Source organism: Bemisia tabaci, chromosome 6 (genome assembly GCF_918797505.1).
Source record: "Bemisia tabaci chromosome 6, PGI_BMITA_v3".
Taxonomy (NCBI): domain Eukaryota; kingdom Metazoa; phylum Arthropoda; class Insecta; order Hemiptera; family Aleyrodidae; genus Bemisia; species Bemisia tabaci.
The window spans coordinates 42,234,760-42,260,540 of record NC_092798.1 but is presented as its reverse complement, the minus strand read 5'-3'; the positions used below and the strand labels follow the sequence as shown (position 1 = coordinate 42,260,540).

The 25,781-nt window shown below is 40.0% G+C and overlaps 2 protein-coding genes across 3 annotated transcripts; one reads left to right on the top strand and one right to left on the bottom strand.

The window, feature by feature from the left end:
* Positions 1-1,069: 1,069 nt before the first annotated feature.
* Positions 1,070-8,458, bottom strand: LOC109036527 (SKA complex subunit 1). 2 transcript variants are annotated; one of them, XM_072301417.1, is made up of 7 exons: positions 8,300-8,458; positions 7,342-7,567; positions 5,889-5,975; positions 4,634-4,821; positions 3,221-3,390; positions 2,015-2,204; positions 1,070-1,207 (listed from the first exon to the last, which is right to left on the bottom strand). In XM_072301417.1, the coding sequence occupies exons 2-6, from the start codon at positions 7,561-7,563 to the stop codon at positions 2,053-2,055; spliced, it is 819 nt and encodes a 272-aa protein (XP_072157518.1). In that variant the 5' UTR covers positions 7,564-7,567; positions 8,300-8,458; the 3' UTR covers positions 1,070-1,207; positions 2,015-2,052. The 2 variants fall into 2 exon arrangements, with proteins under 2 accessions (XP_072157518.1, XP_018906357.2); XM_019050812.2 differs by having other exon boundaries at positions 1,070-2,204; positions 8,300-8,457.
* Positions 8,459-16,412: 7,954 nt separating this feature from the next.
* On the top strand, positions 16,413-21,104 carry LOC109036518 (F-box and leucine rich repeat protein partner of paired). The gene has a single exon (XM_019050796.2). The coding sequence runs from the start codon at positions 16,506-16,508 to the stop codon at positions 17,829-17,831; it is 1,326 nt and encodes a 441-aa protein (XP_018906341.2). The 5' UTR covers positions 16,413-16,505; the 3' UTR covers positions 17,832-21,104.
* The last annotated feature ends 4,677 nt before the right edge of the window (positions 21,105-25,781 follow it).

The following is a 25,781-nucleotide window of genomic DNA, read 5'->3' as shown; positions in this document are numbered from 1 at the left end:
ATAAACTCAATCCAACTAGAGGGCTCATCGAGCTTGAATATTCAGAGCATTTTAGTTGGTAAAATCTCTTAAAGTAGATCTTTTTATTTTGAAGTTAAATTCATATTACGTTCACTCTGACACACAACATTCAAGGCTATTGTTTCGCACTTGTTTATCGGGGTCAGAGCACAAGGGGCAATTGAATCAATGAGTATCAAATATTGTAAAATCCGCATTTTCTTTCTGACTTCCCGCCAAGACTGAAATGGAATGAATGGAGCGGAGCTTTTGGTCGATTTTGGATGGTCTGTTGCGGAAGAGCATACCCTCGTTTTACTTATTTCGGTCTTCCACAACCCGATTTTCAGCTTTGCGTCATCAGCTAAGACTTCTAGGGCTACAAGACTTAATGTAATTTTAGTCATATTCCTCAAAATCACAAAAATGTTACCTCAATTTTTCACTAGAGACTTTGATAATTTGTACAAAGGTAAAAAGGTTGGCGGAATCAGGAAAAAGTCAAGGAATTTTATAAGAGACACAGGAAATTTGAAATCTGGAGAACATCCGTGTTGTATACAAAATCAAACTGAACCTAAGTCTGGTTCGGGGTTCAATGCTCTAGAGTTACACTCAGAATTGTGAACAAAGGAACAAGTTTCGATTTAGAGTTGCAACTTTAATTCATTGAATGATCAATACCTCAAGAAAAACTGTTCTCATGTTTCTGCCACTTGCCGTGAGATTAATCCTGAAAATTGTTTATTTTCAGTTCTCCGCGTCGTTTGTCAACAATAAGAGTCTGGGAATTTTGATTAATTAGGAAAACCTAAATAAGGAAAACCTAATAAACAGGGTTGTTATGGTCAGGGAACAACTGGAAAACTAGGAAAAGTCAGAGAAAATGAAGAAAAGGTCGGAAAAATTGTTAAGTCAAAATCACCTTCATTTGCTTTCCAGAATGGGTTTGACAATTCGATCAACAGATTTTACGTGGAAACTATTTCATACTACATTTTTCGTCTGGCATATCCATAATTGTCGGGGAGTTTTACCAAAATGTGTCGGGAAAATGTCAGGAATTTCATTTTCTACATTCTGTCGCAACCCAGAAAAAAGTCCGAGAATTTTCTCTTCCAAGAATGTAGACGCTCTGACTAAGCATATGGCCGAAGATTGTGAAGAACGATAGGGTTGGTAAAAGTGAGCGAAGCTCGACAGATTTCTGGAAAGAAAAAATTCCTTTATTCATTCTTTTTTCCGAGCCATTATTAGACGCAGGAAGAAAAAGCTGGGAATGGGGTCATCAATTATACTGAAAACAACATCGGGGCATCCACTTGAAGTGTCTGAATAATACGTAAAAGGACCAAAATTCCTTTACCTCTTTGTATCCACCATCTACTGACATACTGAGAGATTTCTACAGATAACTCAGAAATTTTTTTTGGCTTCATTAATATTTCTAATTGATGGGTCAGTTATGCAAGTCGGAAAATAAATATTTCAAGGTAAAGTCCGAGAAGTTTTAGATCTTACTGATTCTTTTGACGATCTCAAAAATTTGATCAAGAAAACCTGCTGAATTAATCTATAATTTCTTATTTTATTGAGCTAAACCAAAGGGGAAATCTCATTTGAAAGGTGACCCTCTTTCTCATTACAGAGATAGAAAAGTAGAGTCCAACTTACAAAATTAAAGTGATATTTTATATCATGTTGTTAAAAAATAGATCTATAAGCTTCGGGATAAAATGCAACCACACTTCTCGAGGAGCATAAGCGTGAAGAAAAACTTGTACATATTTGCTCAATGGCCAGCATTAAGGAGCATCTACTGCACATAGTTTTTCTGGGAGGGATCTTCGCTTTTTTAGTGCTTTTCTATCACTGTCATAATATGAATTAAAAAGTAAGACCTTAGAAAGATTATTCATCCTAAAACTCAGATGGACTTAGAAGATGTATCCTTATTCCTTGACGAAAAGTAGGGAAGTCCTGCTTTTTCTTTTACTAAACTAATATAACTTACTTAATTTAGATTCAAGCATGTTCTCACTGATTCAATTTTTAATCTATGAGTATATAATAGCTCTCTTTGTTGAGTTTACTTTCTCTTAGCCTTTTACAGTGACGGAGGATTTGCAGTATTGTGAAGTCTCCTTTTGATAATTTGGCAGAGCCGAATGTATCTAGATCAGCCTTCGTGAGGAACGAATGACCTGCAAATACAAAAGATTTTGGCATGAAAAATGAGAAAAAGTTGTAAAAATAAGTGAAAAAACAATGATAGTCACTTTAAAGTTAAAAAATGAAAGGATATTATTGATGGCTAAATGCAAAAAATGCATACCTCAATCGCAAAGTTTAAAACCTCCCTTACAAAAATTAGGAAATTGATCAAAATTTTACCTGGCAAATTTGTGCAATTTGTTTAGAATGTGTGAAGGAAATTCACAAAAAATTTCAGCAGAAACTGTCAACTCGTTTTTCAACAGACTCAGTATCCTGTCCTTCCCCCGCATCTGTCAAGAATCTGTCGGTCTGATGTTTAGGATTTGACTGAAAGCACAACTAAAAATTCCTGCTTCCTGCTCTGCTTCCTGATCTATACATAGCAGGCGTTGCAATGCTCTGCATGATATTTTCTACCCTTCTCTGTCCTGCCATCTTTCTGGATTTAACCTTCTCACTTCCTCTATCCTCTTTCATAGGTATGCTTGTTCAAACACAAATATTTCGGTTCCAAACGAACAGAATCACCTAATTTTTTTGGCTTGGATGTAATAATGAACTTAAAGTGATTCTAGGTGATCTAGGGCCGAGATCTGCCATCATACTGCGCTGCCTCACCGTTTACGTCTTGGAGAAGCAATAATTATTGTAATGTACAAGATAATGCAAAAAACTGATCCATAACACTTTGCAGCATTAATACTGAGTAGAATGACATCAACTTAGTTAAGATTCATTGTAAATTTATACCTGAAACTGTGATAAAGGACGTCGCCCATTAATTCAATTTGTAAGAGAGATAGCGCTATAATGAATCTCTCTTGCATATTAAGTCAATGGGCAACGTCCATTATGGTAGTTTCAGGTATTTTACTATAAATCTACACAAATTTGATGTCATTCTACTCAGTATTGATCCTGCTACACATTATGGATCAGTTTCTTGCTTCATCTTGTATGTAACGATAATAATTCATCGATAATAAACATCAATGGGATATACCTTTAGTTTCCTTGTTGTCTTGAACTTTCCAGGCAGTGTAAAGAGGAATTTCTGTTTTCGGAACTTTGTTTCTTGGGAGTCTCATCAGAGCATATTTCTTTTTCATCACTGCGTTGAAATTATCAACAAATGCTCTGATTCTATCTAACTGCAATCTATTCCTTATGTAGCTGTGGAAAAAATCAAAGAATCAGATTCGATAAAAATGATTTGATAATAAGTTTTTGCATAAACCATAAAAAATAAGGATAAGGATAGACATACGGTTCAATAATAATAAACTAATGTTCATGCTTCTCTCATAGCAGTGTTCAAGCTTTTTATCATAATAAAATAAAGACAACGTCTCTGCCTCTCTATGCTTAACAACAGGGTTCTTTGCAAGAAGCACTTATCGATTTTGACCCCATATTAGTTCATTGAAGGACGCCGCACACTCCTTATGGGAATAAGTGCCATGTTCAATTTTCAATTTCTTTATTGATTTAAACTCGTCTATGGATGCTGATCGAAAGCCATCATTATGCCAACTTACTACAAGGCACCGTTTTCGCAGAATCTGCATTTTAAGTTTCAATAATTACTTGAATAAATGAAAGCAGCGCAGCAATAATGAGTCAAAAAGATTTCTCCATCTTGCAGCACCAGCTAAAAACAAGGAAAAAACAGGAAAACCTCAGCGTGTTTAGATACCTCTGCAATGCCCAGCAGTAGTCTTATCTCAGATTCCGCAAGCCTTTTCCTTTCACCTGGTTTCACCATCCCAAATCAGTTCCTTCTGTTTCTTTCCTACTCTCTTCCTTACCACTTACTGGCTGGAGTTTTCGTTGTTAAAATTTGGTGCAGTCTTCATTAATTCAAGTAATTAGTAAATGCGGATTGTGCAAAAATGGTGCCTTGTTGGAAGTTGGCACAATGCTGACTTTCCGTCAGCATCCATAGACGAGTTTAAATCAATAAAAAAATTGGGAATCGGACAGGGTACATATATACATAAAGAGTGTGCCCAGTCCTTTTAACCTGCGTTTATTCCTAATCTTTTCGGAAGAAATTTTTTAAAGGAGGCAATGTACCTAAAAACGGTTAAAATCAGTAATACTGAGTTGTTGATTGGAGGTGCTTTTTAGCCATCTCAGAAGAAAGTCAGATGTTGTAATGATACATTTTATCACCATAGTTCGATTTGCTGATTATTTCTGATATTTATTTCTTTCAGTTGATACTTGTCTCCAGGTCACCTTAATCCTAAAACGAGTCCTTCCATTACTTTTATGGTTGTATCAACTCTTGGAAAAGTATTATCAACTCAAAAAAACTGAAAACTGGACAAATGGACATTAGCGGTTTTCGCACATCCCGATTCAATTGTCGATGTCAGTGCTTTCACTAGATGGATGTGAAGGCTGGGCTTACCTTGGAACTTCGTCCAGTTCTTCTTGCGTTAAATGCCTGATATGGGGGTATTCAACCGGTTTTTTTATCACAGTTTTTGGTTCTGAGTTTGCCATTAATGTTGCAGTGCTGGATGTTCCATTATGGGTGCCACTGTGATAGCCATTGGTAGTGTGTGAATCTGGAGGAGTTTGCTCTGGAAGATTGGCCTGGAAGAAGAGGCAATTCTTTGTACATGCATTCACCAATGAGACAATCTAAGAATTTACCGTGTGAGCATCTTAAGCAAACACAATCAATCTTCAGACCAAATTAGTTTCAAAAAGGGTTTTGATCCCTTCCAGTGGTGATAAATTTTTGTGTTGCTGTTAGTCATACCTACAAAATAGCTTTAGTAGGTGAAATTCTTGTCATTTACTGAAATAAGCTGTTGCACCGATTGAACGGAGGGGAGGGTTAGGTGTTATTTTAGAGTCCATATTAACGTGCAAGTTAATGCATGTACTCCGACCGATCATATAAGTTACACCTCAAAATTTCTATTTTTGGTTTGAGGCTTTATCTCTGGCCTTCATCTTCCATAAGATTTATAACAGCTTTTCGATACAAAAATCAAGAATTCTAAAGGACTTTTTGAAAAGTCCCAATCAACAAAATCAGAATCTTTCAAGGATTTCTGATTTACTTTGGAGTAAATATAATATTTTTAAAAAATTAGTTTTTCTTCCTACACCCTTTACATGCACTAACTCAGAAAAGACGACACAAAGTAATGTCATAATAAGAGTATGGAGGATGCCATCTGCCAACATTACAAACCCTGCTTCACAGTTTGTGATGGACCATTGAAAAGGGTTGTAACATAAGCACCGTGATACAAACTTCCTAATCAAAGTTTAAATGGAACCATGAACAAGATAAAAATTTCCAAAACGAACTCATAAAAGCAGCAAAAGATATTCATACTTATGGATTAAGACCTTATCAATCCAAAATTTACCTTCTATACAAGACTAACTTTGACATGCTTCAGAATTACTAGGTTGTTTCACATAAAATTCTTGCATAGAAAGTACTGCATACCAACCGGTCACTTTTATAAAACCTGACTCGGGAAATTAGCATAAATTCATTCTCAATTGCCAATTTGACTCTTTTGTCTTGATTTTAACTTGCTTTAATTGACATTCAATGGGTAGGTACTTGATGACTTATTATAAGTTAGTCTAAGTCAAAACCTAGAGAGAAAAAGAAAAATATTGAAAGATGAACTTACTGCGACCGTCTGAAAGCATTGTGCCGGCAGATAACTTTCTAAGTGGTCTAATCGTGCAGTCAAGTTTTCCAACTTAGCTAGTAATTCCTGAAAATACATTAGATTATAAGTATTCATTTTTTTGGAGTTTTTCTTCCATTTAAAATAGAGGATGAAATCTAAAATTGTAAATCCTTTTCAGAAGTTTGCACAACAATCAAAAACACAAAGTTAGGTATAAAAGGTACAACCCGAGATTCAAAAACATGAGTTAGGAGCTCTGTTGAATAAAATAACTTGAATGTCTCACAACAGAGACTATTACTAAAACCCTGTAACATTCAGTTGAGAACCCCATTGAGTCCTGCATTAAGACTCAGTCTTCCAAAGGAATAAAAATTCAAACATTCAAACATGATTAGTTGAGTAGAGCAAAAAGTCAAATGTCTCTTTCTTTGAAATTTACTTCAGATTTTTACTAATAGACTTGCATAAAAATCGTTTGGACCATTTCTCCACATTTTAACACTTTTCAAGTTTGGACTCTGATATATAAACACAACTATTAACGTTTGCATTAAAGATGATGTGAACAGGGGTGCAAGATCTCCCAAGCTTCCACATTTTCACGCACCCACCTGCCAGCTTTCCACATTTTTCTCATCAGTTTTCCACAAAATTTCCCACCAACTTAATAAAATATGACCTTTTTTTCTGTTTTTAATTGACTTTCGACTGATGACCCTTCAAAATTGCCCCTCCTTCCAAATTTTTAGATGCTATTTCACATTTTCAAGCATTTTCTGCACCCCTAGATTTGAAATGAGTTTATACTTGAAACAACACAAGAGTTTAAAAAGAGGTTTTACTTGTATCAATCTTCCACTTTATCATACAGTGTATGATTTTTTTCTTTGGCAGGTATGGAGGAAAATTTGCCCCAAAATAGTAATTTTGAAAGTAGGTGCTAAGTATGTCTAGGAATTACTAACTTCCTAGTTCCCTGAAAAACCTAAATTATCCTCGATTTTGGGAGGTGAATCCTGAGCAAAAATCTAGGTTTTCTCCCATTTTCTCTCAATTATCTCCCAAAAAATTCCACTTTCAACAGGGTTCTCCGCAAAAACATTGATTTTTCTTCATCTTTAGGCTGATCCTGCGGTACTGAGTCAGGAAAAACCACCAAATTTTAAGACAAAATGATTTTGACGCACAGAGAGAAATCGTTCCTGCTTTTAATGACTGATATTTCCTTCATTTCCCAAAAGTTTTAATTCATCGTATTTTTGCATCTATTTTAAATTGATTGACTGTTGACAAGAATCGCATCTAAGCTGATCATTGACTAGAGTCAATTAAAGGTTTTTGTGGCCTTATGAATCCTGATAATCCCAGGTCTTGGACATAATGAATTAAAGTACACACACCTTAAATATTAATAGAAAGGGCTCAAATCTTTTTCCCCATTTCTTACCTTTTCTCTTTCCATCCACTGGTCATAGGAGTTAAAACATTCATGAAGGTAATTTATTTGTGCGTTCACTTGATTCACTTTATTTACAAGTTGCTGTAATTTCTCAACAACAATGCTTTCACCAAGATTAACATCAGTGGCCGGAACCAAACTTTCAATGATTGTGGCAGATGACATCAGAGAATCCAATTGGACCAGCAAGGATGTTAATTTCTTTTCCATATTCCTGAAAAATTAATTCAAATATCAAAACGAAGGAAATCACATTTGAAGATCTTTGCAGAATATTGTGGGCAAAAGGCCCCAACATCAGCACGATGCTGCCTCCTGATTTACAATTACTATGAGAATACTGAATTTTATGGTAAATCTAGGGCCTGATAGAAAACACACCATAGCTTTTAACCTACCTACTCTGGCATCTAACTATATTCACCCTTCCACAATCATTAAATATTTCCATCAAATCAATGTGATGGGCTACATACAGAAGCTTTGATCTCATGATAATTTTCTTCACCTATGAATACTAGCTCCTGCCAGAATAAATTCATCTGACAAAGTTGGATGAGAAATTGAGGAAACAAAAAATAGAGAAATGTGGGCAAAGGAGATGATCATGTCAGATAGATTTTACACTAATCCTTATCACTCTGTCTCCATCCCATTGAGTAGGATCTAGATTCTGAATTAAAATGAGAAAAAGATGATGGGAACAATCCTAGTGAAAACGATGGGCTCAGTATCTCGAGTTAAAAGTTGTTATTCTTGACAACTTCACACGATAGATGAGCCATTTTTCCTTGGTCATAGCCATTACAGATACGTCATGTACCAAATATGAATGTGGGAAGATGAAAATACGTATTCAACGAGAGAAGCAAGCTAACTCTCAACTGACAGCAGGCTCGGCATGCATCGAGGTAAAACTGGATCTGGTGTGGTTCAGACATCTTACCAGAACGGAGAGAGAAAACTAGTAAGAGTGATGAAACTGAACTAGCAAAAACGGAACTTTTCAAATGATGTGAGGCTTAAAGGCAGGCAATTTAAGTTAACTGAGATTTCACATGATAAACTGTTAAAAAGTAAACACAACAAAGAAAACAAATAACCTCAAAAAATTGAGACAGGGTTTTGTAGTTTTGGCGCCAGTTCTCTACTTTGTCAGTGTCACCAAAACAATTTTACGATTTTCATTAGAGCTTGAGAAAAATTTGTAGCACTGTTCCCAGGATCGCTAATAATCAAAACTAGCAGTATTTTTGCGGCTAGACCTCTCGTACACTTTTTTTCCACAAATCAGTCTTTATTTTATTTTTCGGACCCTAAATCCTCGTACTTTAGGAGAGTAATTCAGTAACGTGAGCTGAGGGGATTTTGTGGAAAGTTGGCAGTACTGGCTGTAAGTTGGAAAGCAACAGTGAAGCGGGAGTTTTAAATCTACGCTCTTTTTCTTACTCTGATTCTTATGCAGTATACAGGGTGTTTCAGACCACCCGTACCAGGCCTTTTTCTCGGTTGGTTTAGGTCGCACGAAATCGGAGACCGCGGGGTTGAATAGGGAATTGACCCCAAGGAATCCGAATTTTGTGGTCCCGAAACCCCCCCACCCCCCCTTGGGGGGTAAAGGGGGGGTCACGATGCTAAAAGTCACGGTTCCCGACCGAATTGCGGATAGATCGCATCAAAATTGAAAAGCACGGAAAATTTCACGTGGAATTGACCCCTAAAAATCCAAAATCGGACCATCCAAGGCCCAAAAATGATCCCCTAAAGAGGGGGACAGTACCCCCCTCCATAATTTCTCTTTGGTCTTAAATTGACGTAAATTCTCCAGAAAAAGACGGTTTTCCAGGTAATCGACCTCGAGAAATCCAAATTTCATGGCCCCGAAGCTCCTCTGGTCCCCCTTGGGGGGTAAACGGGGGGGGCCCAATTTTAAAAATCGGGGCTCCTTTCCGAATCGCAAATTGATTGCATCCAAATTGAGGAGCAGAACACATTTACATCTTAAGTGACTCTGCAGAGTTCTAATAGACCCCCTGAACGGCAGAAAGTAACCCCCTGAGGAGGGGGGCTTCGCCCCCGCCAAAAATTTCTCAAGATTCCTCAATGGTCGCAAAATTGACGTCGATTCTCCAGAAAAAGACGGTCTCCCATGTAATCGACCCCGAGGAGCTCAGGGAACATGAAATTTAGGGTCCTCAGGGTCGATTACATGGGGAACGGTCTTTTTCTGGAGAATCGAAGTCAATTTTGCGACCAAAGAGGAATCCTGAGAAATTTTTGGCGATACCGAGGCCCCCTTCCTCAGGGGGTTACTTTCTGCCGTTCAGGGGGGTCAATTAGAACTCTGAGGAGTCACTTAAGATGTAAATGTGTTCTGCTCCTCAATTTGGATGCAATCAATTTGCGATTCGGAAAGGAGCCCCGATTTTTAAAATTGGGCCCCCCCCCCCCCCCGTTTACCCCCCAAAGGGGACCAGAGGAGCTTCGGGGCCATGAAATTTGGATTTCTCGAGGTCGATTACTTGGGAAACCGTCTTTTTCTGGAGAATTTACGTCAATTTTGAGACCAAAGAGAAATTATGGAGGGGGGTACTGTCCCCCTCTTTAGGGGATCATTTTTGGGCCTTGGATGGTCCGATTTTGGATTTTTAGGGGTCAATTCCACGTGAAATTTTCCGTGCTTTTCAATTCTGATGCGATCAATCCGCAATTCGGTCGGGAACCGTGACTTTTAGCATCGTGACCCCCCCTTTACCCCCCGAGGGGGGGTGGGGGGGTTTCGGGACCACAAAATTCGGATTCCTTGGGGTCAATTCCCTATTCAACCCCGCGGTCTCCGATTTCGTACGACCTAAACCAACCGAGAAAAAGGCCTGGTACGGGTGGTCTGAAACACCCTGTACATATAACATTCTAGGTTGCTCGGGTATATAACCGAGATTACATGCAAAATAATATCGATTCACGAAAGAATTGTATGACATAGGGACGTTAAAATTCAGCCTGTAAAATACCGCCTCCTAAATTTGCCGCCCATGGCGGCAAATTTTGCATTTTTTTAAAATGTAGCTTTAGAGAAAAATTGGATTCAGAAAAAAAATTAAAAACGAGAAAAGGTGACAAAATCTCTCATTTCCTGAGAGTATATCTCTAATTTTGTCGTCTGTGATACAATAGACAGCACCTTCAATTGGTCGAGTTAAGACTAAGAGAGAAACTGAACACGGAATTTGGCCTAGAACGGCGCGGCGCAGAGAGCAATGATGACGAGAACTTGCGATAAAAAGGAGAAACCCTCGGCGCGGCGCGGCGGTCGGCATGTAACACATATTAGCGCCTACAAGACTGCATGAATACTTCACGCGTTGCGTCAAAGACAGTGCGGTCAGCAGCGGGCGCGGGCGGCGTGAAACGCATAGCGCCTACAAGACTACATGAATACTTCACGCATTGCGTCAAACACAGTGCGGTCAGCGCGGCGCGGCGGCGGAAGTTAAAATTATTAAACCACATTTTTGTTTGTTCTTTCATAATTTTTTCGTTCATTTCTTATGGAAGGCCTTGCCCACACAGAGATAGGTTTACGGAACTTAACTTTCGCGCCAAGTTCTGTGAACTTTTGCTAATAGTGTTGACAAGGCTTCCGCAAAAAATATGTCCAACGCGAGCAAACGCGTCTTATGCACCCCTCCCCTCCGGCACGTTCACTTGATGGTTTTTATTGATGCTTCAAAACGAATGAGAAAGGGGCGGCGAAATACAGACGGTCCATGGGCGGCAAGTGAGTAAATCTGGCCCTGGTCAGGAATGCATCTTCTGATCTGTCTTTCAAGAAACATATTTCTTTTTGCTTGGATAAGAAAATAATTTGACGCGTTTCAAAAGTTAGCTATGTCAAATGTATTTTATGTGAGAGTATCATAAAATGCATCCTCGTACATTTGAAATATTAGGTTTCTACGGAGCGCTACAGGAGCGTCATTTCAGCCTTCATTTTGAACGCTTAGGCAACTTTTCCGACTCGTGGAAATTGCATGTCGGTCGAGACGGAAGCGGAGGCTATAGCGCCATCCAGTTACAACGAACCTACTTTGAAACGTGCATCAAGACGAAGTTCACCTTAATTCCGTCGTTCAAGCAAAAAAATTCTCTCACGGCGAACATATTGCATCCGAAAAGCCCGACAAATGACATCTATTGCCAAATTTAATTGGGCAATTTAATTTTATACGTGAAAACGGTTGTGCGGATTTGTATGCTAATTTCAGTAAATTTTCTCCATAGTGCGACTAGTGCGAGGCAAATTCCTTAAAATTTTCAAATGAATCCGCACAAACGTTCTCTCGTAAAAAATTAAATTGCCCAATTAAATTTGGCAGTAGCTGATGTGGCTTGGTTCGTGATTCCTTTCTGTTAAACGCGGTCCAAATAGAAACCTACCCCGACAAGGTGAACTTTTACCGAGGGGCATTCCACATTTTGTCATAAGTAGCGGTACACATCTTTTCTCCCGTCTTGGTTGTTCAATTCCATTTTGGGTGGTAAGTTTATTAAACAACTGCTACTTACTTTGATGACTGAGTTGCTAAACTCGGAGCGCTTTGATACTCGTTCGTGTTCCACGGATCTGCACTGTAATACTCGACCAGTTTGAGATCGTAGATTATGTAATAATGCGATTAAATCATTCATCCCCTTAAATTTCAGATCTCTGAAATGTAATTGGAACGGGTCGATTGAAACGTTTTTTACTGTTTTTCTCGATTACAATTTCTAAAACTTACGTTTTTTTATATGAGCTATGACCTATTCAGATCGGTGATTATCTCGACCGACGAATTCTACACTTGATTGTGAGTTGGTTGTGGCACGGCGCCTGGATGCAACTATTCGTGTTCCACGGATAAGCGTGTTGCATATTCAAAAATTGAAGGCGTTTTTGCTTTTCTTACCTCTCCGGCAATGTATGGGAGTTTTCGTTGGTTGTAGCACCTTAATACCGAAGTGCGTGGAGAATCTAGGTATTAGTTTCAATCATTTTACTACTCCCCCCCCCCCCCCCCAAAGTGCCGCTCTCTATTTGGTCAATAAATATCAGGCTTCCGGATTTTTAACTTTTGAAATCATTTCTGAGCAAAATTTGCTAGATACTTTAGCCCGAGAAGTGTCCTTTCTGTTAGTTTCATTCGTCTCTCCCTCGATAAAAGTGAATTTCTGTTGATCAGTTTTGTTTACTCTGATATTCGGTTTATAAATAAAACTCGTTAATTTTTGTTAAAAACTCCTACAATAAATTGAAATAAAAATTAATTGTGAGCTTGATTCACGTAACCTGAAAATTTTAAAACAGTTAATGACGGTTTTTATTTTGATACTTAAACGTTTCGTTGAAGATCTCGAGATATATTCTTTAGAGATCGGTCATGGGGGACACATGTCGGTTAGCGTATTAATTACTGCTAAAATTAGCGATTACGAATCGGCGTAATTTTCAGACTTAAGACCGGCCAGCCCGCGAACTGGCTGTCCAGTACACGGACTGGGCAAAAATATCGGCTAGTTCGTGGTCTGGACAAACGGGGATGGTCGATCCCCGGCAAAATCCCTGGTAAAAATGATAGGTTGATATCAGTTATAATCAGTAGCGGAAATGAACTGATATTAACTGATTTTAACTGATATCGACAGTTACCAACTGATACCAGTTGAAAGTCTACAGATACTTGATGAGTAACAGTTGGCACCAGTAGAGGTTACACTGATACCAACTGATACCAGTTGAAAGTCTACAGATATTTGATGAGAGTCAGTTGGTACCAGTAGAGGTTGTACTGATACCAGATTATACTCAATAGATCTATGTTGAGCCTCAATAGGTAACAGTTGAAATTTGCTACGTATCACTTGAGGTTCAATTGATATCGGTCCAGCATGAACTGACATCTGTTGAACATCAACTGATCCAAACAGAAATTCAATAGACGTCAATTACAAGTTTAAAATTAGTCCAATGAGGCTACGTATGCATTTTAACAGGACGATCTGGTTGGCATGTTTGACAAGGCCCACTAAGCCACTTCATCAAGGCATCTAAACTTCAGGGCCACTACATCAATAGAGATATTTAAGTACCTATATTATTTTAATCCCTTTTCCATTCAATTTTTTTCTACGGTAGGTAAATGCATTATTTTATGGTTTTAAAATCTCGAATACCTAATGCTGATTATTTGAAATTCTACGGCCGTTCAAAGATTATGTCACTTGCTAAAGAAAGGAGGAGTTTAAGGACAGTGCAATACGTAGGTGGGTACCCAGCGCTGCTTGCTGTTACACAAAAATCGGTCCTTCACACCAGTTCCATGGGTTTGTCGGAGCATGGATTTTATAACAAAAATTCTGTGCGATGCCTACTTCGATTTGTTGTGATTTTGATCAGGAGAATCCCCCATGTAAAAGGGGGTATAATGTGTAATTTTTGAGCCGCTCCCATCGTAACTTATCTCATATTACTAGATACTATATTTGGTTGATACCATCCCCAGTAAGAATTTTTTCCCCCTAAAAAAAAGAGATACATTTTAACCCTTTTTTTTTTCTAAATAAGCCGTAAATATCAATACAAAACATGTAATATTTATCCCATGGTTGACGGCTCTTAGAACGCTTTCACGTTTAAAAAAACGTAAATTTATATACATTTCTATCTTTTTTACGTAAAAATGTCCTTAGGGCGTTAACCATGGAATCAATTGTAGATCTTTTCAATTTTTTCCTCACACCTGGTAAAAGTACGTAAAAATATTGGAAATTACAATAACATTTACTTACGTAAAAAATATATTAAAAATAACGTAAAACTGAAGAAAAATAATCTTGGTAAATCAAGTGTTTACATGAATTTCACTTCAAATTCATACTTATCAAAAAATGTAAAAAGAAAAAAGATGTGATTTCGAGGAGACTAAACATTTTTCATATAAAATTTACATGAATTTAAGTAAATGATTTCCTTACCGGCGACAACTTGAGCCTTTTTTTTAACATAATTTCATCACTGCACAAAAAGAACGTGGCAAAAACACATAAAAATTATCTCGATCATTTTTTTTCTTAACTGATAATTCATATAAAGACATATTATAATTTCTTCAACGCTCACCACTCGAAAATATTTTTTTCCATAATTTACACGTAAAAATTACATGAAAAGAATGTGACGAAAACACATAAAATTACCTTGATCAATTTTTTTTTTTCACATTAAATTCATATAAATATGTTAATGAAATTTTTTTGACCCACCCGCAATAAAGATTTAATTATTTGTTTTCAAATTTTTTTCATGATTATTTTCAAGTTCTTATAAGTTGATTATTGATTTTTCATCATTTCATCTTTTTTTACATCTTTAATTATTATTTTTGGTTTCGCATTTTGTGTTTCTTAGTCTCATCTTTAAGGAAAACATAACTTGTAAAACTTCACTTACATTTTAAGTGATTAAAAAATAAAATGAAAAAATTAAGTGTAGATTCAAATTCAACACAAAATCATCACTCTCTGTCAAATTGATTCTAGTGGGGGCCCTGAAATGGCGAAAATACGTCTATTTTGATCGCATGCGCGGATAGAGTAGTGGCTCTGCCTCTTGGACGATCACCAAAGTTAAGCAACGCCGAGTGTAGTTAGTACTTAGATGGGAGACCGTATGGGAATGAGCGCTGCCTGCTAAGCCTCGTGTCAGAAATACGAGAACGGTAATTCCCAGCAGCGCTCTCTGGTCGTCAAATCGTGAGATAAACGTGAGAAACTGAATAAATACGTAAAATTACACAAGCAGATAGTGCGTTTTTAATTTATGTCTTATCAGTTGATACATGGTACCAACTGATACCAAGTATCATTTCAGATCTGTTGATACTTCGAACTGCCACCACTTATCAGTTTAGATCAGTTGAAGCCATCAACTGACCCGATCTCAATTGATGTCTACTGATGCTCCGCGCCAAAACACCGTTGACAAACTCATACACCGTCAACTGATCATTTTTACCAGGGATATTTGCCCAATCCGCAGACTGAGAAATTTCGCCAACGGGGCGCAACATATCCTTCAATAGGCATACGAACAAACTCTTAGGCATAAAAGCACGGGCGGAAAATTAAAGTCAAATCGATTCTCGAATGTGAAGAACACTTCTTTTTGGTAAACCGGAATCAAAAATTGCGCTGTCACAACAGTACGCTCAATTTTGTCTCTTTTCCATTATTTTCCGCACAATTATAGGATGCAATTAGAGGCTGAGTCCTTAGTCGCGAAGAATCCCCAGTAGCAGAACAAATTTTTGTTTTTCTAAAAAAAAGTATTAAAAAAAAAAAAACATATCTGTTGCCTAAATGGCAGTTTTATATAAAAATGTGTAGCGCTTATAATAAAAAAAATCAAATTTCAGACCTGACCATAATATATGGAAAATGATAAAAGCTAGATTAGGTAGTTTTTTTTATAGACAATTTTTTTTTTATTTATTTATTTTTTTTTACATAATGCATGCATACGAAAGTGTTAAAAGTGAACATTTTTATGTAACTATTATATTTAAAAAAAGGTCATTATTTTCGTGAGCTTTTCGCGAATCAGAAGATTTTTTAGTATGTTTGCGAAAAGCTCACGAAAATTATGACTTTTTAATATATAATGGTTACATATAAATGTTCTTTTTTAACACTTTCGTATGCATGCGTCATATAAAAAAAATTAACTTTCGTACATAATCTTTATCTTTTCCTTCCATGGTTCTGCTACTAGGGATGGCCGAAATTCGCGGCGGCGATCTCCGGAGCCCGTCGATCGTGACGCAAGCGGAATTCGGGCGGGCGGGAGGGCGGGTGGCGGGCGGCGCGGGGTCCGAAAAATTTAAAAATTGCCGCCGATAAGCGGGGAATCAATACCGGGTCGGGGAGGCCACGTGACCGGCGGAGCGACCAATGAGCGGCGGGCGCGCCGGCGTGGAGGGGAGGCCCTCGGCGTCAAGTCGGGCCGCTCCACCACTCGCTCTCCGCCGTCAGTTCGTGAGAGCACCGCGCGCGGAGACCTCATGCCTCCCTCACCGCGAGTGCTGTCGTAATAGTTTCACCTCGTGCCCAGCATGGAGGACCTCCCTTTCACCGAGTTACCCATCCTGCCGCGGCACCCCAAACTCCACCAGCCACACCTGAACCTCACCCGGCGAACGCCATCGCCGGCGCTGCCCCAGTGGAACCAAACCCACATCTCGAGCCTCTACCCGGAGATCCTCGCGCTCATCTTCTCTTATCTCGACGTGTGTGATAAGGGCCGCGCGGCCCAAGTGTGCTCCGCGTGGCGCGAGGCCTCCTACCACAAGTCCGTGTGGCGCGGCGTCCAGGCCAAGCTCCACCTCAAGAAAGCCAACACGACCCTCTACAACAGCCTCAACCGCCGCGGCATCCGCAGAGTGCAAGTGCTTTCCTCCAAGAAGTCGCTCCGGGACGTAGTGCAAAACATAAACAAACTCGAGTCGCTCAGCTTGAGCGGGTGCTTCAACGTCAACGACGTCGCGCTGTCGCACGCCTTCTTCACGGAAGTCGAGTCGCTGGTCCACCTGGACCTCTCCCTGTGCAAGCAAGTGACGGACATTAGTTTAAAACGGATATGTGAGTACCTGAAGAACCTGCAGACCCTCGAGCTCGGCGGGTGCAGCAACATCACCAACAACGGGCTCCTGGCCATCGCGCGGGGCCTCCGGCGGTTGCGGCGGCTCAACCTCCGGTCGTGCTGGTACGTGTCCGACGTGGGCATCAGCCACATCGCCGGCCAGAGCGGAGAGGCTGAGGGCAACCTCGAGCTCGAGCATCTCGGGCTCCAGGACTGCCAACGCTTGTCCGACGACTCGCTCAAGTACCTCCTGGCGGGAAACTCCAAACTGGCCAGTATCAACCTCAGTTTTTGCGTGAGCATCACCGACAGTGGGCTCAAGTACCTGGCACGGATGCCTTCTCTCCGGGAGCTGAACCTCCGTTCGTGCGACAACATCTCCGACGCGGGGATGTCGTACCTGGCCGAGGGCGGGTCCCGGATCGCCGCCCTCGACGTCTCCTTCTGCGACAAGATCGGCGACCAGGCCCTGAGCCACATCTCGCAGGGGCTCTTCAACCTGCGGTCCCTGTCGCTCTCCACGTGTCAGATCTCCGACGACGGCGTGTACAAGATCACGAGGACCCTCCACGACGTAGACACGCTCAACATCGGCCAGTGCAGCCGGATCACGGACAAGAGCCTGGCCATGATCGCCGAGTCCTTCAAGAACCTCCAGTACATCGACCTCTACGGGCTTCCCAAGATCTCCACGCTCGGCCTCGAGAAGATCATGCAGCTGCAGCAGCTCAAGCACCTCAACATCGGCCTCCACGACGACAAGCGACCGCTCCTCGGCAACATGCTGACCAAGAGGTGACACCTGCTCCTCGACGTCGCGTAGGTTCTAGGCAAATGTGATATTAAAACGCTCAATTTTAAGTCTCTGTTAATGTAGATTTCGTGTAAATAGTCTCGTTTATTCGTCCTTCTGTTAATAGTATCGCGGGAGCAGTCCCGCGGAAAATTCTCTCTATCACGGATACCCCACGTCTATGATCCCGGTGATTCGAACCCCTGTCCAAATTTTGCCGTCCACATTTTTGCGACGGAAAGCTTATCCCTTGCCGTCTCACACTGTTTTAAGTTCAAGTCACGTTCATCCTCAGGTAACCACAAGTTCAGTGTCATGTGATCTTCGAAAACATGGATATACCTCGCGCTGTGCAGGAGCGACGCATTCCTGCGAGCGGAGAGTCTGCATTCCTGTAAGTACGACGAATTTTGCATTCCTGTTGTTACGGCGGAGATTCCGCTGTATTCACCTGCACAAGTGTTTTGCAGGTTGGACGCAGATAAAGGAATTCTAATGCCGCGACTTGCGGCGCCAAGAGGAGTGAGCCCTCCCCTCATTGCTTACTTCTATTCATAAAACTCAGTAATTTATACGGACTGCGGAGGGGTCTCCAGACCCCTCTCCCCCTCCGTCTCGTCCCTTTGCAGGGACAATGGATCAATTTGGTGAACGAGTCGCTTGCATTGCGTCAGGCTGGGCCCAGGATAGAGTAAAATTGGAGAGACCGGTTGGAATTCAGTTCCGCTGGCACAGTTCCTCGAATTTGATCCTCTTTAATGGCAACAACGGGTGAAATAAGTTTTTAAAATTACGTAATTTAGAAAAATACAACTTTCAGTAAATCTGTCACATTTTAGGGAACCCATTTGAGTAATTTTTAAGTAAGTAATATTTACGCAGAAAATGGTCCTAACTAACTTATGAGACTTAGGTACTTTGATTTTTTATCACCGAAAATGTTCGAAAAAAGTATGAAACCAGGGGAGCGAAAAAGTAAAAAACGCATAGTAAAGTAGATCGTAATTTTTTTTTGTACAGCCTTTTTTACTACTCTATTATCAGACCTAAACTTTACTTAGAAATTAAACCAAGAGGGTTTTCTAAAAAATACTTTTTTAACTTTTTTCATGAGATTTTTAAAAGTGCCTTTTCAAGCCATACTACCTACTTTAATTGCCTTCTCTTAAATTAGAGTATTGAAGAAAGGTTCAAGTCTGGATTTTACTATTCCAAGCACAATATCCGTCTAGGTACTTACTATGCATACCTACTGAGGTACAGACAGCTAAGTTACTTCTACACCCTGTTTTTTGGCATGTATGATCGAAGAGTGTAAGTGATCTTATTCCTTACAACAAATTACTTTCTTCCCCTATTGCCTCGTTTAGTGTTTCCCTATTGGCCTCAAGTGGATTTGTCAACTTGTACTTTTCGTTCAGTGATTTCAAGGCCGCCCGGCCAACTTCCAACAGCTCTGCGTTTCTCTCCAATTCAGCCGTGTAGGCCTCCCATGATTCTGTAAAATGAAACCATTGATAGATGATAAACCACCCCCTTATAGAACAGTTACATCGATCCTACTTAAAAGTTACCCTTGAGAAAATTATACGTTCCCTGTAGCCACCGTATATCTCACCCGGGACCGGTTTATCGATTTTCTGAAGAGCCGGTTGGGTCCTAAGTTAAAATGATAGGGAGTATCTTTGCAGGGATACTATTAACGCCCCTATGTTTCTAACAGTATTTGTGTAACATATCCCATTGAATTAACCAGTGATTTAAATTATGCTAGAATGAAGCGAAATGAGTCTGTAGTAATGGGTTTGGAAATATGTTAATCATTCATGAAGCATTATTCCTTACTTTGTGGAGGTAGGGCTTCACTTGTCGTTTTTTGTTTGGTTGAATCTTGATTGGATGGTCCTGGTTCGTTATCTGCTCCTAAGGGCTCCTCATTCCCACAGGTCGTGACGTTTTCTTGGGAAGGTGTTTGGGAAGGTTGCTCTTCGGGATTGTCATTCGCCGGGTTGTCGTCTATAACTGGATTCATTAAAGTTAGGACTCCCGTGTATGGTGACGTATTCCAACACTCACCTCTCGCTGGCAGTGGTTTGGCTCTTTCTTGTCCTGTTCTAGTCCGCTTTTTGTCATTTTTATCGTCCGTATCGACCTTATTCTTATGAAAGGATATAATAACATTATCGAGTTTGTCGATGTTGTCTCGTAGGGGTGTAAAATTTTTCACGCCCCAATTCTTAGCGCCGTTCGATATGTAGTAAAAACTTTTTTTAATTTTGGTCTTTGCTTCGTCACATAATTTGATGACAGTATTTAATCCCTGTAACAAACAAATAGAATGAAACGTTACTAATCATATAAACAAATTCACATTCCAAAATATACACCATTTAAGCAAAGAAAACTGTATGAGTCTTTAATCCCTGTAACAAACAAGTAGAATGAAACGTTACAAATCATATTAACAAATTGACATTCCAAAATATACACCCTTTAAGCTAAGAAAACTGTATTCTTACCTCCAAAATAATTGTAGAGTTATGATTAGTCCCCTTTGATGTATCCACACAAATAAAGAAACGATTTGGTGCGTGTAGAACAGCTCCCAACGGTGCATCCTGTAATTTGTTCTTATAATCTTGCATAACGGTTCGGGGTACAATTGCGGCTATATTAACCTGGGAGCTTTGCACGCGAAGGTACTACTAGGTACTTACTATGCATACCTACTGAGGTACAGACAGCTAAGTTACTTCTACACCCTGTTTTTTGGCATGTATGATCGAAGAGTGTAAGTGATCTTATTCCTTACAACAAATTTCTTTGCGTGACTATAGACGACACAGTCATACAATTTCAGTTCGATTTAATCATCCGAATTTTTCTGCGTAAACCGTTTAAGTACGTAATTCTCTTGCGAAATATTTAATTCCTCTGGCTTATTTTCATTCTCTGGAAGGAGCAACTGCTATGACAAATCTATCCCTTCGGTACTGTATTTTCATTAGTCTATACTAGTTTCTTCAGAATATAATCGTATCTAATTGCGGAGGGCCTATCATCTTCTAAAACGCCTTCAACTGAGCGAAATACTACCGTGCGTTACTTGGGAGTCACAATAGTTGTATCAAGAACGAAGGCGGCTCCGCACGCGCTCGGATTAAGTCAAATTCACTTTTGGAAGAACTTATTTTTCATTACCGCTTAATTTATTCGCTATTTTCAATAATTTTGAAAAAGAGAGAGAGAGAAAAAAAGTTTAATTGGAAACCCTTTTTATTGGCTGTAAAACCCCTCCCTATGTTTATACTTTTTACGCTCGCTTACGTGGTGCGCAATAATGCCAAAACAACTTGAACATTTTTGTTTATTCGTTGAAATATACCGCTTGCATCCAATGCAAAATCATGATATATCGAGAAAATATGAATCTGAAACGGATTTCATTTATTTTTATTCGAAAGATGAGCTTTTTTGAAGCGTCCTCTGATCAAAATTTTCGCCACTTTAGAGCATCCATCCGGACACCAAAATCAGTTTTCGTGATCGCTCACTCCTTCTCGAACCCGTTTTCCGATCTGAGACGTTCGCCTCAATGACAGCTGGATCTAGCATCAATCCTTTCTTTTTTTTAAGGTGAGACAAGGTTTTTTTACAAGTGAGATTTAGTGATGGTCTCAATGTTTCCGAGTGATCTACAATATAGAAACAGGGGTTCGGGCAAGTTGAAACTGATGAACTGCACCGTCTGAATTAAATCGTGCTCAGAGTTTGTTAACCGCTGACTGTTCTTTAGCTTTAGGTGGAGTGCTCTAAGCCATAGCATACTTGTTGAGTAATAATCGTAGTACTCCGGGAGGAGCACTTTTCCAAGTTGGGCGTTGTCAGTGATGATCTCAGCGAATGAATCGCGAGCTATCTCTACGGCCGGGGTCAGGGTCGGTGAGAAGGTGGTGTGGCTCTGGACTTCACGAACGGACAAGCCGTTGTTGAACAATGTTTCGTCCGCTGGGTTGGATGTCTTCATTGGGGACGGCTTCTCGGATAGAGCTGAAGGTCCTGGGAGCGTTTTTGGTAAGTCAGGCCTTGGTTTCTGCACCTTCTTTGGCTTTGCAGGCGGTTGGACTGCTACAGCCTTGGGGTCCTTTTGGTTAGCTGGCTTGCCGTAGTAAGGTTTTTTCGTGGATACTACTTGGTTGGCTTCCATATCTAATCGGACTGTGTTGTTGTTAGTTTTGAATTAATTTTAATAAATTAAAATTGGGTTCAATTCTAAACTATTGGTGGTTTGAGAACTTCTCTCCAGCAATTTAAAATTGGGCAAAATTGAGACAAGTACTTTGTCTCTCCTCCCAAAAAGTGAGGTAAAATATACGCAAACACGTGTGAATTCTGTAAGTTATAGCTTCCCAAAAAGTATCCATCACTGGTTTTACAGTTATATTTGTTTACTTGTTACTTAATCGAGCAACGATTCATTCAACGAGAGACCCTACACTGAAGGGTCAATCCGGTATACCTACGCCTTGCAATGCGACAAATTCACCAAATAATGTCAATTTTGTGACGTTTGCAACATGCTATGCCTCGATTCCAATGAGGATTTCTACTCTTAACTGCTCAACTCTGATTGAAAAGTGTAAGTTTTATTTTTCTTCTTTGTCTCACGAGGCTCCGTGCTCCTTGTCTTTACAAATTGAAATAATTATGAAACCAATCTGATCGTTTAGAAGAGTCTTTTCGCGACAAAAAAAAAAAAAAATGTGTTCAAACCTTCAGCAAGGAAAGATATACCTAGGTAATATGAACCGCGAGACTTCGTCTCGAGCTTTTGTAAAGAAAAAAAAAGTACTTGTTGAGTAATAATCGTAGTACTCCGGGAGGAGCACTTTTCCAAGTTGGGCGTTGTCAGTGATGATCTCAGCGAATGAATCGCGAGCTATCTCTACGGCCGGGGTCAGGGTCGGTGAGAAGGTGGTGTGGCTCTGGACTTCACGAACGGACAAGCCGTTGTTGAACAAAGTTTCGTCCGCTGGGTTGGATGTCTTTATTGGGGACGGCTTCTCGGATAGAGCTGAAGGTCCTGGGAGCGTTTTTGGTAAGTCAGGCCTTGGTTTCTGCACCTTCTTTGGCTTTGCAGGCGGTTGGACTGCTACAGCCTTGGGGTCCTTTTGGTTAGCTGGCTTGCCGTAGTAAGGTTTTTTCGTGGATACTACTTGGTTGGCTTCCATATCTAATCGGACTGTGTTGTTGTTAGTTTTGAATTAATTTTAATAAATTAAAATTGGGTTCAATTCTAAACTATTGGTGGTTTGAGAACTTCTCTCCAGCAATTTAAAATTGGGCAAAATTGAGACAAGTACTTTGTCTCTCCTCCCAAAAAGTGAGGTAAAATATACGCAAACACGTGTGAATTCTGTAAGTTATAGCTTCCCAAAAAGTATCCATCACTGGTTTTACAGTTATATTTGTTTACTTGTTACTTAATCGAGCAACGATTCATTCAACGAGAGACCCTACACTGAAGGGTCAATCCGGTATACCTACGCCTTGCAATGCGACAAATTCACCAAATAATGTCAATTTTGTGACGTTTGCAACATGCTATGCCTCGATTCCAATGAGGATTTCTACTCTTAACTGCTCAACTCTGATTGAAAAGTGTAAGTTTTATTTTTCTTCTTTGTCTCACGAGGCTCCGTGCTCCTTGTCTTTACAAATTGAAATAATTATGAAACCAATCTGATCGTTTAGAAGAGTCTTTTCGCGACAAAAAAAAAAAAAAATGTGTTCAAACCTTCAGCAAGGAAAGATATACCTAGGTAATATGAACCGCGAGACTTCGTCTCGAGCTTTTGTAAAGAAAAAAAAGTACTTGTTGAGTAATAATCGTAGTACTCCGGGAGGAGCACTTTTCCAAGTTGGGCGTTGTCAGTGATGATCTCAGCGAATGAATCGCGAGCTATCTCTACGGCCGGGGTCAGGGTCGGTGAGAAGGTGGTGTGGCTCTGGACTTCACGAACGGACAAGCCGTTGTTGAACAATGTTTCGTCCGCTGGGTTGGATGTCTTCATTGGGGACGGCTTCTCGGATAGAGCTGAAGGTCCTGGGAGCGTTTTTGGTAAGTCAGGCCTTGGTTTCTGCACCTTCTTTGGCTTTGCAGGCGGTTGGACTGCTACAGCCTTGGGGTCCTTTTGGTTAGCTGGCTTGCCGTAGTAAGGTTTTTTCGTGGATACTACTTGGTTGGCTTCCATATCTAATCGGACTGTGTTGTTGTTAGTTTTGAATTAATTTTAATAAATTAAAATTGGGTTCAATTCTAAACTATTGGTGGTTTGAGAACTTCTCTCCAGCAATTTAAAATTGGGCAAAATTGAGACAAGTACTTTGTCTCTCCTCCCAAAAAGTGAGGTAAAATATACGCAAACACGTGTGAATTCTGTAAGTTATAGCTTCCCAAAAAGTATCCATCACTGGTTTTACAGTTATATTTGTTTACTTGTTACTTAATCGAGCAACGATTCATTCAACGAGAGACCCTACACTGAAGGGTCAATCCGGTATACCTACGCCTTGCAATGCGACAAATTCACCAAATAATGTCAATTTTGTGACGTTTGCAACATGCTATGCCTCGATTCCAATGAGGATTTCTACTCTTAACTGCTCAACTCTGATTGAAAAGTGTAAGTTTTATTTTTCTTCTTTGTCTCACGAGGCTCCGTGCTCCTTGTCTTTACAAATTGAAATAATTATGAAACCAATCTGATCGTTTAGAAGAGTCTTTTCGCGACAAAAAAAAAAAAAATGTGTTCAAACCTTCAGCAAGGAAAGATATACCTAGGTAATATGAACCGCGAGACTTCGTCTCGAGCTTTTGTAAAGAAAAAAAAGGGAGAAAAAAGGGGAAAAAGTAAGGAACCTAATTTCTTCAAGGTATTCCTTACATGAATGTTTTTTTTTTTTTTTTTTTTTTTTAAATAGCTCCCATTGGCTAATCCCACGCTTACCCCAGGTGATCATTGTATGAGACCATCAAACTCTTGGTTTGAAAACACTACCATCAAAAATTCAAAACGGGCAAGAGAACTTTCCTTAAGGACGACTAGTCCGTGTTGGAAGGAGAATACGGGTCCAAAGAAAGGTCGCCAATTAAAATACGTCCGGCGGCATCCTGTCGCGGAGGGCTGCAGCAAGAGAAGAAAATGATGAGGTTATGATAGGTGGGCACCCTTGCGAGGGACTCCGATGTTCCGATGTCCAGATGGAATCTGCTGACGGCCCAAGCAGGGATGAGGGAAGGTTGAAAACGGAGGTCAGAATCCGATGTAAAGCATAGGTGATTGGTTGGGAATGCGAAAATGAAAGCAGCTTGAACGTCCTCCGGGGGTGGACATTGACGTTATGGTAGAAACACACCACGATCGGGGCAAGCTCCAAACTTATGACACACTGGGAGCCGAAGATCGGCCGAACAGCAGCACAATTCGTCGTCTCCCGGACGAAAGAACGTAATTCCATTCCAATGTTGCCAAATTTCCCCTCGCAAATTGCCTATTGATCAAGAGAATCTTGGCATTTCTGACTGAAAATTTCCCTCATTTTTCTCTAATTCTATTTTGGATGAAAACTGCTTACGTGCATTTATGTATCATAAGTTAATTGTTTGAGTCAATTTGGCAACCTTGGAGTGGAGTTACGTTCCTTCGTGCCGGAGACGACGAATTGAAGCACTAGATGCTGGACCTATTTTTGGAATTTGTGCTTCATGTTGGTCAGCCAACTTCCGGTAGCTAAAGAGCTACCGGTAAACCGTTACAAATTTCGGCAGCACCAACTGAAAAAGGGTAAGAACTGAAAAAAATTCGTAAGGTAAGCACCTCCTTCATTAAGGGTTTGCAGTTTTAATTTTGAACGAATCATGAAAGTCGAAGTATTGCGAATTCTACACTCTAT

Excerpts from the sequence above, each read along its gene's own strand:
- LOC109036518 (XM_019050796.2), top strand. The coding sequence starts at position 16,506 with ATGGAGGACCTCCCTTTCACCGAGTTACCCATCCTGCCGCGGCACCCC.
- LOC109036527 (XM_072301417.1), bottom strand. The coding sequence starts at position 7,563 with ATGGAAAAGAAATTAACATCCTTGCTGGTCCAATTGGATTCTCTGATG. Across the intron at positions 5,976-7,341 it reads AGTGGATGGAAAGAGAAAAG|GAATTACTAGCTAAGTTGGA; the intron begins GTAAGAAATGGG and ends ATGTATTTTCAG. Across the intron at positions 2,205-3,220 it reads AGACAACAAGGAAACTAAAG|GTCATTCGTTCCTCACGAAG; the intron begins GTATATCCCATT and ends TTGTATTTGCAG.